This window comes from Acomys minous (genome assembly GCF_964271855.1).
Source record: "Acomys minous genome assembly, chromosome: 10".
In the NCBI taxonomy this organism is placed as follows: Eukaryota; Metazoa; Chordata; class Mammalia; order Rodentia; family Muridae; genus Acomys; species Acomys minous.
The window spans coordinates 33,304,833-33,323,634 of NC_140491.1; the positions used below are offsets into that span (position 1 = coordinate 33,304,833).

The 18,802-nt window shown below is 49.4% G+C and overlaps 1 protein-coding gene across 2 annotated transcripts in view; it reads right to left on the bottom strand.

The window, feature by feature from the left end:
• Positions 1-1,837: 1,837 nt before the first annotated feature.
• Positions 1,838-18,802, bottom strand: part of HTT (huntingtin) — a 143,502-nt gene continuing 126,537 nt past the window's right edge. For both annotated transcript variants that reach the window (XM_084797780.1, XM_084797779.1), the window contains 12 exons: positions 18,595-18,734; positions 17,635-17,717; positions 16,079-16,209; positions 15,817-15,946; positions 14,372-14,527; positions 10,839-11,029; positions 9,254-9,368; positions 8,950-9,163; positions 8,535-8,640; positions 7,285-7,447; positions 6,941-7,101; positions 1,838-5,835 (listed from right to left, as the gene is read on the bottom strand). In XM_084797780.1, the coding sequence (XP_084653906.1) occupies positions 5,622-5,835; positions 6,941-7,101; positions 7,285-7,447; positions 8,535-8,640; positions 8,950-9,163; positions 9,254-9,368; positions 10,839-11,029; positions 14,372-14,527; positions 15,817-15,946; positions 16,079-16,209; positions 17,635-17,717; positions 18,595-18,734 (1,804 nt within the window). In that variant the 3' untranslated portion in view covers positions 1,838-5,621. The remainder of the gene's footprint in view (positions 5,836-6,940; positions 7,102-7,284; positions 7,448-8,534; positions 8,641-8,949; positions 9,164-9,253; positions 9,369-10,838; positions 11,030-14,371; positions 14,528-15,816; positions 15,947-16,078; positions 16,210-17,634; positions 17,718-18,594; positions 18,735-18,802) is intronic.

The following is an 18,802-nucleotide window of genomic DNA, read 5'->3' on the forward strand; positions in this document are numbered from 1 at the left end:
GTGTCTTAAGTACAGCCTTGACTAAGAAGAGGTGATAGGGCCTGGGTCTAGGGAGTCTTGGGGGGCTAAGGAGTCTGAACTTCTCTGGGCAGTGAGTGAGGTGTAGCCTATCTCAGTGGTGGGTCATGAGAGGGGTTAGGACCTTCCTTAGAGCTTGCATGGTGAACACTGCCATCACATGCCAAGGAGCCCAGTTCTTAACCTTTGACCTCCTGCCTTTGTGAACAGCCCTCCCCACCCTAACCATGTTCCAAATGCCCACCCCCAATTTTGAAGCGAAGTAGGCACCCCCTCCAGGAGCACAACATGGAGGGAGATATTTTGAGAGATAAGACTCAGGCTTCAGGGCCAAGGATGTGCATGGATTCTAGGAAGGTCACAGTAATTCTCAAGTGCCTGGGCCACTTCTGCCCACAAGCCTTCCCTGGGCTGCCCAAGTGGCTCTTCCTGATTTGGCTGAGCTGTACTGCCTCATATAGAGGTGAAGCCCACACTCTAGGAAGTCTGAGCTCGAGGAAACCTGGAACCTGTCCACTCAGTGGCACACATACTCACCCTGGCTTCCCTCATCCATCACAATTAGGCTCCTTCTTCAAGAAGCTCCTCTCGAATGCTTTTTGGAAGAGTTGGAAGCAAACACCACAATGAAAGCTGAGGGAGGGGGGTGTGAGCTGGGGAGGGGGGCTTACTCTGGTGATGTGTGTTCTGCTGTGGTGGCTAGAAGGAATAATGTGCTACAGACATCCCAGAAAAGCTCACCTCATCCTTTCTGGAAACATCACCCATGCCTGTTGTGTCAAGGGCCTGGCTATCTTCCAGGAGGGCCGGGGCACTTCATTTCCCTGAAGTGACCAAAATGCAAGTGGCGCTGAAGATCTTAAGGATAGTATCACTATTCCTGGAGAGGATGCTGGGGTAGATTTAGGGAGTTGAAGCAATTCCCATGCTACCATCAAATGCTTGAGTTACTACTGAGCAGGGACCTAAACCTGGTGGGACATCTACCAGGCCCTTCATGCCTGGTAGGGTTCATCACCTTATAGAAAACACCAGAAGGGCTAGTGGCATACACTGGCAGAACCCATAAAGCTCCAAGAGTGGTCCTGGCACTGACTTCAGTATCTGCTGGGCTGAAGGACAAGGTAGACAACTTCCGCCTCTCAACTGAAACTTGACAGGCCTTCACAAAGTCTTTACCAAGCAGCCTTGTTCCTGCAGGTTGGTGGATAAAGTGCCTGCACTTCAGGCTCAGCCCAGATATGAAAGGAGGGACCTGGTAAGATGGACAATGTCACTGACATAGTATAAGGAGCTGCAAGCTACAAAGGGCAGGGTAGGTATTGCAGACACAGTAACCAGCCTAGGACAAAGGTGGGAAGGCCAGTTGTGTTGGGGGGCAGAGGGGTTCCATCTGGACCAGGAGCACGGCCAGGAAGACAGAAGACTATGACGGAGACTATGCGAAGACTTGAAAGCCAAATTGTGTGTCCTATGTGAGGACAGAGCCTCATCACCCCTCTAATACCCCGGAACAATGTGTGGAAGCTCAAACAGTATCTAGGACCTCACACAATGGGCTTAAAATGCCAATAGCCTTGAGAACTTGGCACACCTTATCTCCCAGACAGGGAGATCACTTCAATAGGGTTTGTGAATGCCTCTAGGCCTGGTCCCAATTCCAGACACACAGGCTCATTCCATACCTACTGTTGCCTGCCCTTTACAGTGTCAAGCCGACTACTGGCGGTATACTTGCTCCACTGGAGTTGAGCAGGATGCTCTCCTTAAATGCCAGAAAGGAGGATCCTGTAAGTAAATCGAGCCCCAAACAGCAACAGTGGTTTAATTGCTTCTTTAATTCAAATGTACAATATCTGCAATTAAAAAAATTTAAATATACATTTCATGTCAGTCCTTCCTCTTGGAAGTGGACGGCCAGGTCTGGGCTGGGCTCCGGGGTACGCCCATCACAGCCCTGCTGGTTCCCAGTGGAGCCCGTGGCACACAGCAGCAAGGCCCGGACAGGAGCCCCCTAGAAATGCAGCCAAACCTCTGCAGATAGGCTTCCTCCACCTATCACCTTACACCCAGCTTGTGGCAGAGGGTTTTCAGAGACACTGGAGGGGAGCCGTTCCTTTGATGTCACTAAAGTGTGACAAGTACACATGGAGGGTGGCCCTGAACCTTCAGATCATCTTTAGTTGTCACGCTGCTCAGTGTTGGTTCTTCTTTCCTGGAAGCTCCAGACCCATTGAGGAACAGTTCTTTTACATACCATGACACCCTGAGCTTACCGCCCCAGCCTCAGCAGCTCTCAGCACCTGCTACTCCCACATACCAATCCCCAAAAGATGGCTTCACACCTGCCCTGGCAGCAGCTATGATCCTCGTTCTCAGAGTTGAGGGAGGGAGGCTAAAGCCCAAGTGGGACCGTGTTCCTGCCACCCCATATGGGAGGCCGTGCTCCTTGCCATGCTGTGTAAGACCTGTCCCATGGGCTGAGAGCAGTGCTGCTTTGCACACAGGAAGGAAGCTGTTAGGGTGAGTGCCCTCCGCAGCACGACACTACAGGGCTGCGGGTGGTGCCACTCTAGTTCTTCCCTCCTGAAGGGTACATGTGCAGACGAAAACGAGAGAATTATAAAGGGCACTTGGCAGTTACAAAGTCACCTACATGTCAAGGGGGCCAGCAGTGGGAGGGAGGCACATTTTGGAGAAGAAACATGCTGAAGTGCACTGCCATGTGGTTCTACCCTGGTTTCATTAAAATCTTTCCTGACAGCACCAGCAGGAAAACAGAAACAACATCCCACCTCTTGTCCCCAAAACCTCACAATCAAAATCACATTTTTTTTAAAATAAAGTTTGGAAATCCATAGCCTTTGAGGAATCTGATAAAAGTTTTTGGTCCCTCCTGCAGTTAGTCAGGTGGGATAATATGGGACTTTAATGAGCTATAGACATTTTTGTAAAAAACTGAGTTCCATTCTCAGATGTTAGAGTCACAAAGCTGACTATATGTGGAAGGTCCAAGAAAAGTCCACTCCCACGCCCCGCTCCCCCCCCCCCAAGACAGGGCTTTGTAGACCTGGCTGGCCTTGAACTCATAGATCTGATTGCCTCTGCTGGGATTACAGGCATGTGCCACCACTCCCCGCTCAAAGTCTGCTTTCAGAAAGAATGAATAGGTATTCTTACAGGTCTTGCATGTATCTTTGAGGAGTGAGTGGGTGAGTGTGTGTGTGTGTGTGTGTGTGTGTGTGTGTGTGTGTGTGTGTGCGCGTGCGCGCTCGTGCACGAGCACGCTCATGCACAAACATGCGCATACAACTCCGGGTATGTATACACACAAATGAATACCTGCCTGCGCTCGGGTGCTTCTCCAGGGTGTGGCACCCATGAACAGAGAACAGCTTTGTGGTAGAGGTTGTTCTAGCCCATACTAAGAACTGTTACAGGTCACACTGTGAACAACAGGCTGACTAAACTCTAGGTTGAGCTCACTGAAATGAATTCCTAGGTGAATGGCTCCAGATTTCACATTCAACTTTCATATAAACCTTTACCAGGAGCAGTAACCAGGCCTGCAGTGTGCTCATCTCAGAGCTGCTGGACCAACTTGGGAATTTGGCAGCAGCATTCCGAGATCTTCCAGGAGGCCCCTTTAAGCACTTCTAGCAGGGAATTCTAGGGGTTAGAAGTGGAAGCCCTAAATCAGCAGAGTGGCACTGGTGACTTTTTCATTGAAATTCAGCAGCTTCCCTTAAGGTTCTCGTGAGAGACCTGATTTATGTCCACTGTTCGTGCTACCATGACACCAGGATGGGCTGGGCTGGCTTGGGGTGGCTGCTGCCAGGGCAGAGAGGAAAACAATCAGACCACGTGTGAGGCTGGCTCCCCACAATCTGTGGATGGTAGGGAACTTTGCATCCCAGCAGCCTTTTTAACTGCCATGACGGGAAGACAGAGGGAGTTCAAGGGTCTCAAGCAGCAATCCATGGACTGACGCTCAGCCAATCTGATAGGCTGCAAGCGCTTTCCTCCCGTGTGGCTGAGAAACAGCTCCAAATGGCCCCTCTCCCTCACTCTACAGTTGAGAAACATGGACCTACTTAGCCGAGCAGCAGAGAACCTGCTCTGTCATGTAGCCAAATAGCAAGCAGACCTCCCAAACAAAGCCAAGAAATGAAGGCAGCCCATCCACAGGGATCATTAACATGACCTTGCTACTCTGGGCCTGGGGCTTGGGAAGAAAAGCTGGCTCTGACAAGCATGAGAAGATGTCCTAGGCCATAGGTTAACCTAATTTTGAACCTTCCTTTTGGTGCCTCATCTTGTCACGCTGAAATCTCCCTGGGCTCTGATGAGCCTGGGTCTACACTCTCCTGGGCTGACAGAAGGCAAGATGGGAAGGGGCGAAAGGTGTTGGGTCCGTTCTTAACAGTTGCTAGGACACAAGCTTTCCCTTGACCAAGAGAAACTGAGACAAACCAACAAACCATAGCTCAGAGACACCTTTGGGGTTATCAGGCCAGCACTCCTCAGGTCCCCACCATGCAGAAGACACAAAGGGAGAGCATCCACAACAGCCAGTCAGTTCCTGGGCAGGCTACAGCCCAGGTCATCCAGGACCAGGGATGAGGTTATTGCGGTGCAGCAGACACTGTTTCTGCCCAGGCTGAGTGACTAGGAGGCTGCATCGACACTGGTGAGTAGACAGCCTGACCAGTCATGTCTGAGGAGGGGTTGCTGCAGCAAAGCAAGCCTCTTAAAACCACAACAGAGGAAAGCGGTCTCCTTAGTCCCTCAGTTGGGCCACAGGTAGGATTCTCACCTAGGGCTGTCAACACTAATACCCCTCTCTGTGCTGGTTAAATGTAATGCATAAGAAAAGGGAGATGTGTGAAGTGCAAGTGCCGTCAAGTGTTGGGAGGGCTACACAGGGACCTGCCCGACTAGATTGAGTTGCTACAGGAGAGGGAGCAGTGGCCAGAAGGCCCATCCACTTCCATAAACTTTGTCACATGCAGCACAGCCTTGCAAGTCACACACTTTACGCGGGGATAGGAAGAGTTACATTAAAATTAATCTCTTTACTGATATAATTAAAATTTAACTCCTGAGAAGAAAACAGAGAAAGGGAAAATGACGCTGGACACCTGGTACCTCCAGTTCCCAGCTCCCGCACACCATTTGTTTTGTGTCCAGACACTGGTGTGGCAGGTATGTCCTGCTGGGGAAATGTGGGAAAGGAGCTCTCCAGCCCAGTGGGATAGGAGAGCTCAGAACCATCTGGCAAGAGCTAGGACTTCTGCTCCACATACTAGGGCAGCTGCAACCTGGCAACCATGGCCAGTGGAACACTAGCAAAAAGACAAACACCTGGGCAACCTAGCACTGCCACCAGCTGCAGCAAGGCCAGGCCCCAGGACTCAGGCTCATCCCCAACATAGTGCACGTTCCCTGCATAGCCCTCATGGCAAAGCATTCCTGCCATTGCCTGGCTGTCCACTTGACACAAGTGGAAGCCTGTGTGACCAAGGGAGCCCCCAGCAAAAGCTTGATGGAGGCTCTGGCCCCAGCAGCTGCCTCCTCTCAGCCCCTTGTTCCACAGGTTCTACTCAGCAGGTGGTGACCTTGTGAACATTTCGCAAACAAGCAAGCAGCCGGTGGTATGGACTTCCTGGGGCGGCCACCACCTCAAACACAGACTGGAAAGCCCTGCGGTCGAATTCCTCCTCTATTTGGTGTCTGTAGAAGTCTGTGGCAACCAGGCAGAAAAGGTTCACATCCACCTGCTCCAGTTTGCCCATCCTGCTGATGACGTGTGGAAGGCTGGTAGAAGAGTTAAGGGGAACAATGGCAAGGGTGGGAGGACAGCCTCCCCAAGTGGTCCCCTTCCTAACTAGTCCAACCAACAGGCCCAGGGAATATTGAGGGCAGCCTACATCACAGCAGCGGCCATTTGCAATCCTTTGCCAGCTACAGCTTGCTCTCTGCCCAGGAGGGCAGGCATAGGTAGGCAGAGAGGCCTAGAAAGTGGAAGCCCTGCATGCAGAGAGAGTGCAAGTTCCCAGGGCTCTGTGTAGCAGCACTTACCTGGGCTGGGCTCCCCACAGAGTGCTAGTGGCTGGTGTTCTTGCTCACACTGCTCCAGTGCAGGGAGGGCAGAGCTAGCACCCTGCCTGCAAGGCTTTCCCAGTGCTTGGGGTGAGGCTGTGCTGTCAGCCTGCTCAGTAACTCTCGTGGTCTACTGTGGGGGAGGCTGCCAAAAGAGGAACTCCTGGCATCATTGTCAGGGCGGGAACTGCAGCTTTACTTACGACTTTCCCCAGGAGGGTGACCACGGCATAAAGATGAGAGCTAATGAGAAGCAGCATTGAGAAAACCTCGGAGGGATAGAGCATGCCAGAGGATGGGGCAGCCGCAGGGCTAGCAGCTGGCCTGAGCTGCCCTGCCTCTCATGGGCTCCACCCCCTCCCTCCCCCCCCTCCCTCCCTCCCTCTCTCTCTCTCTCAGCAGTAGCACTCTTGCCACAAACCCACTTGTTGGGCAGCCCTGGCTAGCAATAGCTACACCTTCTGTTTTGTGTCCCTGTCAAAGTTTTGGCAAAGGTTAGGAATCACCTTGGTATCTGTGAGGTTCTTCAGAATTTAGGTTTCAGCCAGGCATGGTGGTGCATGCCTGTAATCCTAGCACTTGGAGAGGCAGAGGCAGGCAGATCTCTGTGAATTCGAGAATAGCCTGGTCTACAAACTGAGTCTAGGACAGCCAGGGATACATAGGGAAACTGTCTCAAAAACCCAAAACCCAAAAAACCCAAAGGAAAAAAAAGAGAATTTAGGTTTCAAAACATTCAGTGAAATCCAAACCCAATGCTAAGAGAATAAGGAAGGGCTGGTAGAGACAGAAACCTGGCCAAAGACCCATGGAAGGATACATTGCTGAAACCCATGGGCTGGTAGATGCGCTGACAAGGAAGCAGGAGAGGCTCCACATGGCCATGGCAACTGGAGTTCTCTGTGTGAAGTTGGACAGGGACAGCATGACCCAGTCCCGGACCATGGATGACTGTCCAGCACTGTGCAGAGTCTGAAAAACCTGGAGAGGAGAGAGCCCTGAGCATAGGGTCAGGCTATGGGGTTGGGGTGAGGAGACTGGGGCCACAGCTGCCACCCACCTTACAGGATGAGTCTAACAGTGATAAGAGGCCCACTGAAGTGTGGGGTTGGCTCCACTTTTATCTCTCTAATCTGCCCTTGCCCCACATACAGACACCCTCACCTTGTATACTACAGTGGCCATGAACTGTGGGTATGGCTGCTGGTTGGACAGAAACTCTCCAATGACTTTGTTCATGACATCTTGAGGTGGGAAGAAGTCATCTAGGAACTGAGGCAGGATCCTTGCCACGACCCTGGCTTCACAGGGAAATCCCTTGCGGATCCTGAAAAGAGAGGAGCTGATCTGAGCCTCACCTTGGTTCCTGGCCTCTCAGGCCTGCTCATAGAGCCAACATGGACTAAGGCTCAGAGGCCTTTGACCCACAGGGATGCTCCAAGTGGGGCTCAGACCACAATTAGGGTATGGGTTTTAAAAGCCAAAGGTGACACTCAGACTTTCCTTTTGTTGCCCTGATTAATCTGGGCACAGGGTGATCTTTCCCATGCTGGGGAGAATAGTACAGTTATGGGAAAGCCCTATAAAAGAACAGCAGGAATAGGGTAGGGTGGAAACATCATAGAAGAGACTTTCCAAACCAAAATGCTCCAAGAACTTTTCACTGTACATGTCCTAATCTCCAGAACACTACTGTCAATCAGGAGTTTTTCTTTCCTTCAAACATGAACCCCAATCTATGTTCCTGATGATTCTTCTCTCAATGTCCTACATGTTCCCCTTAGCAGCATCCTTCTCTGTGCTGAAAGAGTGCTGACCTATGACTATGCCACTAATGTACACACAACTGTGCTGTACAGCTGAGAAGTGTAAAAGTGACTCAGACACTTAGCTGTGTCCTTGCTCAACCAAGCGTGGATACAGGCCGAGGCCCACTGCAGCACTTAGGTACACTCCTGTAGTTTCTATTTCCTTAGCAGTGGACAGTGGGATCCACTATGGCAGTGGCTTGGCTATACACCCGAATGGGCCCAGTTGTCCCTGAGTTTGGCTGTAGGTGGTACTCCTTGAATATACATGCATTGGAAAAAATGGCTGTAAAGATGCACTTTAAAGTTCAAAAGGATGAACAGATACTCAGAAGCAATTGCTCTGGTTCTGGCTCTAGATAGTCAATGAGTACTGAGGTTAGAGGTAAGGCTTTGCTGGATTTCTCTCTGTTTTGTTGTTGTTGTTGTTGTTGTTTTGTTTTGTTTTGTTTTTGAGACAGAGTTTCTCTGTGTAACAGCTCTGGCTGTCCTGGAATTGGCTCTGTAGTCCAGGCTGGCCTCGAACTGATAGAGATCTGCCTGCCTCTGTCTCCCAAGTGCTGGGATTAAAGGCGTGCACTACCACCACCCGGCTGCATTTCTTACCTATCAAAGAGAACAGAAACCCGCTCCATAGCAACGATCACAGACTCGCTGTCAGGTGTAGCAGGGCTGGGGTCAGAGGCTCTGCCTGGACTGGCTTTCTCCTTTCCTGAAACAGAAACATTCAGTAGGCCACAGGACTGAAACCCAAAAGTCTTAAAACTTTCACACAGTGGCTCCTATAGGACTTTACCAGACAGGCAGAGATCCTTCAAAAGCTGCTGGTTAGAGTCCCTAGCAAGGCAGGACCCAGCTCTCAGGGATGCAGTGGCAGCCTGGATACATGGTAGTGTCATGTGAGCTGCTCCCTTGCCTTGGGCCCTAGGATTTCTAGAAAGGTTACAGGGCTGGTTTAGGCCCACACTATGAGGCCTGGCTTATATCCCTGGGCAAGTCTATAACCGTACAACTCATTCACCTGTGTACATGCAGGTGAGCATCAGGCCCAGGGCTGCCATGGCCCGGTGTGGGCTTTGTACATTCACTCTGTCCACACTTAGCTTGACCAAGGACTCTGTGTCTAGCCGAGAGAGCTGCTCAGACAGCAGGAGACGCTCCAGACCCCGGAGGGCACAGTGGTAAATGATGGAGGGCGTGGACTCCTCACTTCCAGACAGCATTACTCCACACATCTAGGCAGGAAGAAAGACTTCTTATCTTTCACCAAAGCACAGTGGCCCACCAGTACAGTGTCCAACGGAGCCCAGCCACAGCCCTCTCACCTGTATCACAGATGCTGAAAATTCTGGCCCCACATCCAGAGGGTAGTTTTCCATCAGGTAGAATGCAGTGGCACACATCACCAGCACGTGCTGCTGGCTGTGAATGTTCACGCAGCTGAGAACGGGAGACAGTAATCATGACCAGTCACAGACAGCAGCCCCTGCCTGTCTGCAGATGAGACAATTTCAAGGCATATCTATTTACACCTATTGAGTACAGAGCTCTGGGCCACATGCCTTTTCACCTGGCTGGCCTAGTGATCACACTGTCCCCAGAGCTGCATGGCCTCCGCTTGGCATGCCATCCCCAATTCTGCACCTCTCCATAGGTCACTATACTCTCCCTGCAGATTCTTCAGGTTCTTTGTCATGTGTGGCATATGCTAACTTATAACACTCTAACCCATGGGATCTCCAGTTGATACCTGTTTACCCAATGGCAGCAGTAGGGACATGGCTGGCATATGAGTTAGACCAAAGGTACCATAAGCAAAGTAGCCATGCACCATTTCTACTACCCTTTCAGATGTGCTCAAACGACACTGTCACTCGTAAGAACTGGCCACTGCTTTGTGTGCATTGAGCAAGGTCTACTTATTATCTGACCGGGCATTGTAAGCTCCTCATACCCATGCCCAGTCTTGTGTGCCCTCTTTATTCCTCGGCACAGATTGTGCTTCTCACATAACCTGCCCAAATCTGTCCCAGGCCAGGATCTGTGATCACAGGGACAGTGGGTGCCTGTTTGCCCACCTCGCACACAGTAAGTTACTGCCCAGCAAGTACTACAAGGAAGAAAGGGCTACAAGCCACTGTCTCTCTTCCAGCTCACCTTGCCATTGCCTGTTGGGCCCCTTAAATGCACTTCTGCTCACTTGTCAGAATGCCACCTTCTCCCAGTAGCTATGCCTGCCAATCTAAGACCTCATCATCTCCAAACCTTCCACTCAACTTTACGCGCCATCTCTCAATCTACAATCCTGTCACAGAACACCTGGATTTCCCTCCAAGTCCCTGCTCATCCCTAACTCATGCCCTAAACCCTGAGTGCCCAGCTATGCTCCATTAGTCACACCCAAGCACAGCTGCATGTGAGTTGTCTTCAGGGGAGGTGGAGATCAGCGCAGGAATAAAGGGCCTCATAGGAAACACAGGGCTGATCAGAACTAACGAGGAGGCTGAGCCTGGTGGCAAAGCGTAAGGTTGTTGTCCATAGCAGTGTGGTAAGTGCCAGAGGACAGCGACGCAGAGGCAGGACTTTTCATCCTGCTAGAGAGGTCCAAGAAAACCTCTGACATGTTTGTGTCCTTGTGCCTCATGGCTACTATTTCCTGAAAAGGTACCTCCTGGGTCCTCTGCCTGCCACCTACCAGGGCCTACCATATATTTTGTTAGTGCTTTTGGGACAGGATCTTACCTGTAGCTCCGACTGGCTTCAAGCTTATGCTAATTTTTCTGCCTCAGCCTCTCAAATGCTGAGTTACAAGCATGTGCTACCCTGCCAGTTCTGGCATACACTTCATTTTTTATTTTTGTTGTTAAGACCACACCAAAGCTTGTAGCCCACCCAGCCAGCCCCACTCACTGGGCTATTCCTTTGAGGTTGGACAGCAGATAGTCACTAACAACTGGAATGAGCTGCTTTGCAGTGTCATCCAAGAGGTCACACTCCAACACGTAGAGGATGCCGTGCAGAGCTCCAATCTGGCTGGGCAGGTGGCTGCTCCTGAGTGTGCTCTCCAGTAGGCGGCTGACTGGCTCTGCCACAGTTTTGTCCTGGATACAAGCACAGACCTGAGCTGCTGGAGACATATTGATGGTTGACTGCCAATGCCCTGATTCCCTGAAGCTGAAAGAGCCTGGCTATAATCCAGCACACAGCAGAGTCCACACAATGGCTGAAATTCACCCAGGAGAGGTTGGTACACAGTCCTGACTCCATCTAAAAACCTGAATTTGAGAGAAGGTTTACCTTATGTAGAAAATGTGATTTGTGCCCTCATTTGCTTTTGCTTTTGGAGTTGTGGTACATGCTGGGCAGAGGTGATTCTGTAAACCTGCCATCACTGACAGTCCTCGATTCTGAGCTCTGCTGGTCCCTGTAGGAACATCTCATATGTGTTGTCTCCTCCTTGCCTACCTACTGTGTGAATTATGTTCTGTATGACTATCCTGGAACAGTATTATACCTGGTTTTCTAGGCTTTGCCCAGGAAGCTTCTCTCACAGCTGATTTTGCCTTGTGTCTCTTCACTGTACTTGGTTTGGTTCCTCCTAACAAGAGCATGTTGGTAGTTGTGGAGCTCCTGACATTAATTTGTGCTAACCTGGACTGACATGGTATCACTTCCACTAGGTATTCTAAATGTGGCCCTGAATTCACACCTAGACACCCAGCACACACCTTGACACAGGACTCTTCAGCAGTAAAGACTATTGCTGGGTTGTGCAATCCAGAGGCAGCATTTCACTGTCTGACTGTGCCCCACCCCCAGGAAAGGGTAGCTGAGGACTCATTTGGTCTCATGATGTAAGAGGACTTCTGGTCACCCAGCCCTCCAAGGGAGTCTATATTGATGGTCTCAGGCTAAAGAAGGCTGACAGTCTTCCTTCTCATCCGCCTTTCCAGACTATCCCATGGAGTCGTGTGTCCTTCCTAAGGACAATACAGCCTAGGCCTCTGACTATACTTCTGCAAGCGTAACACCAGGCTATGCTGTTGAAGGCTGCAGATCTAACAGCAAAGAAAAGTGACAGTGGATGCATGTTATGGAACACTGTCCTCTGGACATGACATAGTCTTGCCATCTTGAAATCAGAGGAGCTGGGATTATCTGCACTCACACAAGACTCTCATAAGCACAGGACTATAACGTTCCCTCATCACAGGGGCATCCAAGGACCGGAAGGAACCGTTCTGAACCTTAGCATGCTGCACATAATCCAGCCCCAGCTGCACTTGGTCTTGGGAAGGTTAAGTGAAGGGGAGAAGGGTGTGGTGCCTCCATTTATGCAACTTTGGGGGTCCCCCAGCTCCAATGAGTAAGCTCTTATCCATGTTCCTATGAGGAAAGCCAGAAAATATACTGGTTCACAAGCTGGACTTGGATCATCAGTGGCCTATCTGAGGCGAACAGACCCTTGTGCAGGTTTCCCCAGGAAAAGCAATGTAGCTATGCAACACTGTCTGCAGCAGCACAGGACAGGCTGAAAACCTCTCAGAAGACAATTGCCTTCAAGGACAGCTTCCTGTGTACACAGAGCTGGGTACTGGAGCCATTCGCCATTCTGCCTTGGGGTCGTTCTTTAAAAATGACCATTATTTGCCTGATGCATTTGATTTACATTTTGCCTGAGGAACCTGGGCCTGAGCACAAAACCACAGTTACAAGGAAAATCAAGCCACTGAAGCCCCCTCCATAAAGGAAAATGGACCTCCCACAAGGACACAGGCCTGACAACACCCAGAGGATGCCTGCTTTGCAGAGTGTGCTCACACAGGGGACTAAGTGCTCATTGTTCCTGTTCTCTGGATGGTGCTACGTCACCAGCGTGGCCCAGGCTATGGCCACCCATGCTGTGTACCTGTTCTAGGAGAGGTGGGAGCTGTGCTCTGCCATGACCTATGTGTGCTGGTATTCATGAGACTACTGTGCAGGGTTAGACAGGTGTGTAAGAGACGTCACCACACACTGTGGCTGCAGCGCTGCTCTTACTAAAAGAACAGACATGGCACGTATGGCACACGGTGAATGGGTCCCACGCCACTCCTGCCAGCAGCTCTAACTACTTCACACATGGCAGCCACTCGTGTCTACTGAACAAGTAAGTTCTTTCTTTTTTAAAAATTCATATGTGTTATGTGTGTGTGTCTACATGTTAAATATGGATGTGCATTATGAGAACCTGTAGAGGCCAGAAGAGGGTATTGGTTGTGGGCTGGCCATGTGGGTGCTAGGAAAGAACTCAGGTATTCTGCAAGAGCACCAAGTGCTTGTGATCATCTCCCCAGTCCCTGAACAGTTTCTACTGTTATCACAAAAAAGGATCCCTGGAAATGAAGGCTAAAAACATGACAATTTTAAACATTTAATGATAACATTTTAATATAATTTTAAAATGTAATAATAAATGACAGGGCAAAAGTCCTGAATCACTTTCCTTTGCGGGCAGTGCTGATGCCCTCCAATATGCTCCAACAAGAGGCGGACGCCACAGGTAATTATTTTCATGTGTGCATCTGATGTATGTTTTTTGTTTTGTTTTCTTTTTGTTTTTGAGACAGGGTTTCTCTGTGTAGCCTTGACTACCCTGGACTCACTTTGTAGACCAGGCTGGCCTCAAACTCAGAGTGATCCACCTGCCTCTGCCTCCCAAGTGCTGGGGGATTAAAGGCGTGCGCCACCACTGCCCGGCCCTGGTATATGTTCTATGAGGACCACCTAATAACACGTACACAGGAAAGGCAACCAAGCAGTCCTAGCTAAATTCTGACAAACCAGCAGCAGAATAATGGGGACTTGTGGTGAGTGGGAGAAGCGAGGTATGTGTACACAGGGGCACCCCCAGAGCAGTGATCTGGGGCTTCCCAGGCCTGAGAACCATGAGCAGTACATATTAGTTGTTTATGAACTCTAAGGTGCCCTGTGACAGCAGTGCAACTGGAACAAGACTACTGTGCTAAGGACAAATGTCCACATTTCTCAGTGGAAATGCAGGGTGTTTAGGACAGGTGGGTCACCAGGGAAGCCTTTGTAGGCTGAAAGGGATCCAGACCCATCATAGAAATGGAGTAGAGCTGCCAAGTGACAGACTGCAGAAGAAGCAAGGCACAGTTCCACTATTTGTGCTGTCCTGGTGCCATTACACCTTTTGCCCTACAGCTAGTACCCTGCTGTAATGACATAAAGGCCAAGGGGAACAGGTGCTCCAGTCATGCTCACAAGACATCTCACAGTGCCCTGTGAAGATGGCGCCAACAGGCCAGCTGACTAGAACTGTGGTCCACATGTGCCAGGGAGCTTGGCTTGGATATCCAGATGCATGCAGCACAAGGTCCCAAGCAGAGCAGTCCTGAATAGCTTCAACGGGGGCAGCCTCTGCACTATCTCTCACTCACCATTCCAAGAACAGCAGCTGCCTTGCAGGTGGCGGGCACCAGGTACTGAATGAGGATTTCATCTTCTAAAGGGTGCACTCTCCGTAGTTCTGCCAGCGTCAGATACATCATTTCAAATTGGGTGCGTTCAGTGAATAAGTCTGACACCACAAGAAGCTGGAAAATCAGAACAAGGAGAGATTTCACCTAGAGGAAAGTGTAAGAAATATAGCCTGGAATGCAGTATGCAGCAAGGTTACTTCTAATACTGGTATCTAATATCCATGGGGAATAACAGGGAATCCTCAGTCCTGACTGCAGTGACTTAAAATACAGAGTGCAGAAGTGGTGATAGAATATCATGTTAAAAATGCCTTTGAAAAAAAAATGTGCCTTTGCATGCACACTACAGATGGAGGAAGAGCTTGCATCTTAGTCTCCACATATATAGGAATGATCATTTTCGGGTAATGTTTATCAACAAAACTCCTAGAAGAGAAATCATTTCTCTTGGCTTTATCATTGCCACCTTTGTTTAATTTTACTATCATTGAGTGTGTGTATAATGTATGTGTATAAATACAGGTGCATACAAACCACAGCATGTATGTGGAAGCTAGAGAAAACTTTTGGGTTCTTTCCTTTTCTTGTGGGTTCTGAGGATTTAACTCAGGCTGTCAGATCTGCACAGCAAGTGCTTTTTACCTGCTAAGCTATCTTGCTGTACTATCACCAATCTATCCATATATGTACTTGTTTTTATTTTAATGTGTATGAGTGTTTTGCCTGCATGCATGTTGGTGCACCATGTGCGTGCTGTTCCCACAGGAGCCAGAAAAAGTCATAACCCCTGGAGCCCCTACGTGGATTCTGGGAACAGATCTGGGTCCTTTGGAAAAGCAGCCAGTGCTCTCTTAACTACTACTTTCTCCAGCTCCCACTATCACTTTTTTTTTCTCCCCGAGACAGGGTCTCTCTGTGTAGCCTTGCCTGTCCTGGCCTCGCATTGTAAACCAGGCTGGCCTCGAACTCACTGGGATCCACCTGCCTCTGCCTCCCGAGTGCTGGGATTAAAGTCGTGTGCCACCATGGCTGGCCCCACTATCACTTTTAAAAACACCAAGTAACACCCAGGTGGTAGTGGTGGCGGTGCATGCCTTTAATCCCAGTACTCAGGAGGCAGAGGCAGGCAGATCTCTGTGAGTTCAAGGTCAGCCTGGTCCTCGATAGATATCATTCATGATGTAAATACCCTTTGTTTGGGCTGCTGGGAGCTAAGGTCATTGAAGTACTGTGAAACTACTTATCTGATATTACTCTTCTGAACCAGTGCTCTTAGTAAGTACATATATGTGCTGTGCTTGTCTACTGAATGTATTTAGTACATGTACATGCGTGAATGCATATGTGTGCATGGCACGCACATGCGTCTGGGTGAGGAGGGGACAGAGGGGAAGTCAACTTACAGATCGAACCACTTCACTGATCAGGATGACGGGGGTCCTTCTGGGTGCACTGGATGGCAGGATCCAGCGGCTGTACAATTCAAGCAGAAACTGCGAACAGGAGTGAATATCAACCCCAGCACGGTGTTTTCTGCGGAGTGTGAAACATGAATATTTTCCCCATATACAGATGAGATGCTCGCCTCAAGAAGGACCCCAAACAAATCAAGTGACTGAGAAGAAATTTCAAATTTCTTATTAAAAAAAAAAAAAGCCAGTAAACCTGGAATTGACTGGAGACACAGGTGGTGATGTTGGTGCAGGGACGTCAGCTTCTTCCTCCTCCTCTTCATCCCATTCCTCCTCTCTCAAGGGTGTGATGTTGTTCCCCAACCACACAGAGTGTATGGACACCTGCCACAGAAGTGGGCACCAGAGATAAGGGCATGGGTGAAGGCCTCAGGTTCTTGTTGGGCAGGTACAATTCGGTCCCTCTAGTCTGAGCACATATGGCCATTGTAATGAGCCATCCCATTTAACTGTTGCTGCTGTCCGAGGAGCCTCCGGGTAGGTAGGCAAGGGCTCTCAACTGCTGGCAGAAAAACTGGGACCTCAGGTTCAAGACCTGAATGAGTCTCTGGAGAAAGTATGAAGTAACAGAGGGTCCACAGAGTGACAGTACTGCTTCTAAGTGACAGCTGACTGGACCCTGGAGAAAGGGGTCCATACATGGATTTTACAAACCTGCTCCTATTTATTTGTCTTTTCCAGGGATAGATTCTGTTTTTTTCTGGGATGATTGCTTAGAGAAATTTCTGCAAGGATGCAGAAGGAGATATGCTTGTTTTAGGAAGGTATAAAGGGCAACCAAGAGCCCCAAGCTCCCAAATGTAGCTCTAGGTGAAGTCGTTTTTGCATTCTCAATATGAACAGTGACCTCTCTTTTGATTGCTCCTCTACAGATCCTCTTGTGTTTTTCCTTAGGATCTCGGATACCTTCAGTGGCGGCAAGCTGAGAGCTGAGAATGAATCCTAGGTGCCAGTATTCTCCACACCCAGCCCCTTCTACCACCTCTTTCCCCAAAATGGAGTGGCAGCTCAGCTCAGTAGTTTCTGATAGCGGCAGGTATCCCAGGAAAGGCAGGGCTAGAACTATACTTTGGCCCACACAGTCCTACTATATTCAACTTGCAGACATTGGAGCTGGACTCAAACACTGAATGCAGCTGAGCTACAAGGGATAGTTGACCACAGAGCCAGAGACATGGACCCTAGAATATGGTCATGCACCCAGGAGCCCGAGGCATCTTATTCATCACCTCGTTTTCAGAAACACTCCATAAAAAGCACATCTAACCGTCACTGTGATGGCTTCTCTGTGAAGGTAGGAAGGAACAGAGGTGTTTGTCTAGAAAAGCAGCAGATACCACAGCTCCCTGAGCCCTGCAGTCAGAAGCTATAAACTACCCCTATTGTTCTGACTGAAGGGTAATGCTCACCTGCCTGCTGCCTGCACAGCAGTACACTTAGCTGTCTTCTGAGCTAGCAGCCAGGAAGCTTTCCGTGAGTGCATCTGCCTGAGCAGCTCTCAGCTGATTACTCTATTCTCTCCTTTCTGACCTTTCATGCATCTTGATTCTCTCCTGTCTCCCATTATACCACTATGTTTTACACATATCTGTATGCTTATATGCAAAATATATTAAAATCTAGGATAAAGTATGTAATTAAAACCTTTTTCTCCAAATGTGGCATGCAGCTCAAGCCTGAGGACAGACAAGGCTGGTTATAATTTCAGCCTACAGTCCTCATAGAGGGGAACGGATTAGTGCAACTGACCTGGCCCAGCTTGTAGCTCATGTTGCCTAGCTCCCGCTCTGAGTTGATCTGCAGCAGTAACTTGTCATGGCTGATGAGGGCACCTGTAAAACATCAGCACAGCACTGCTTGAGAACCTGCTCCTGCCTGGACAGATGTTTGCCCAGTGTGGGTGTCCTCACCGCTGGCAGCGTAGCCCAGCTACGCAGAGGTCCAGTAGGTCTTGGAGTACTGTCACTTTGCAACCTGTTGAGCTGGCAGGCCTGCTGGGCAAACTAGACTACCTCTTTTTCTCTGGCTCAGGCTGAGTGCGTTAGATCTCACACCACCCATCCTCTCCTGGGCACTCTGCTGCCCTCCCTAGAGCTGTACTCTGAGTTCCTACAGCCATCTATCCATACCTCTCTCAAGACTTGCGGAGCCATCTTCACCCATCTTACTGGGCCAGACAAAGGCTCCTCAAGGTACAGGCCCATGAGCATTTAAAGACCCAGTTTAATTAAATGTCTCCAAAGCCATTTTGGGACACCTGGCACACTGCATTTCCACACAGAAACTTTCCAAAATAAAGTCTTCAAGGTACTTAAACTTGCAGCAATAAACAATTCCTAAAAGAATGAGCTAATTATAAGACTGAAGCAGTTTGTTCATCATAACTAAGTAGGAACAGCAAAGGGAAAGGGAGGTGGGCAAAGGGAATGGTAAAGAGGTTTTAGGGGGTGGTTCATTCAATATATATTATGTACTTGTATGAAAATGTCCTTATGAAACACAATACTTTGAACAATTAATGTACACAATGGAAAGAAAAAGAACCTACAAAATGTTCTTCATTTAAGTAAGGTGACAGACACACCATGGTTCTCATGGTGGTCTAGGCGAAGCACGAGACTTGTGAATGAGGGCAATACACTCAGCATGCAGCATGTTAAGCCATAGCAAGGATGCCAGCCACACTCTTGTTTTAGCTCCTTCCTGTACCTGTAGTAGCTGGCAGCAGAGAAGGGACGGGATCCCACGCCTGGCGAGAATGGTGAGTGGCAGTATTCTCTCTCTGGGAAACCATTTCTTGGATCTCTTGTTCTACAATCCCTCTGATCAGGCTCAACTTTCTTCCAAATCTAAAATTCAGAACCAAGGGAAAGAACATGTTTGCTTCCTTCAAACATCACAGAACTTCAAACACCAG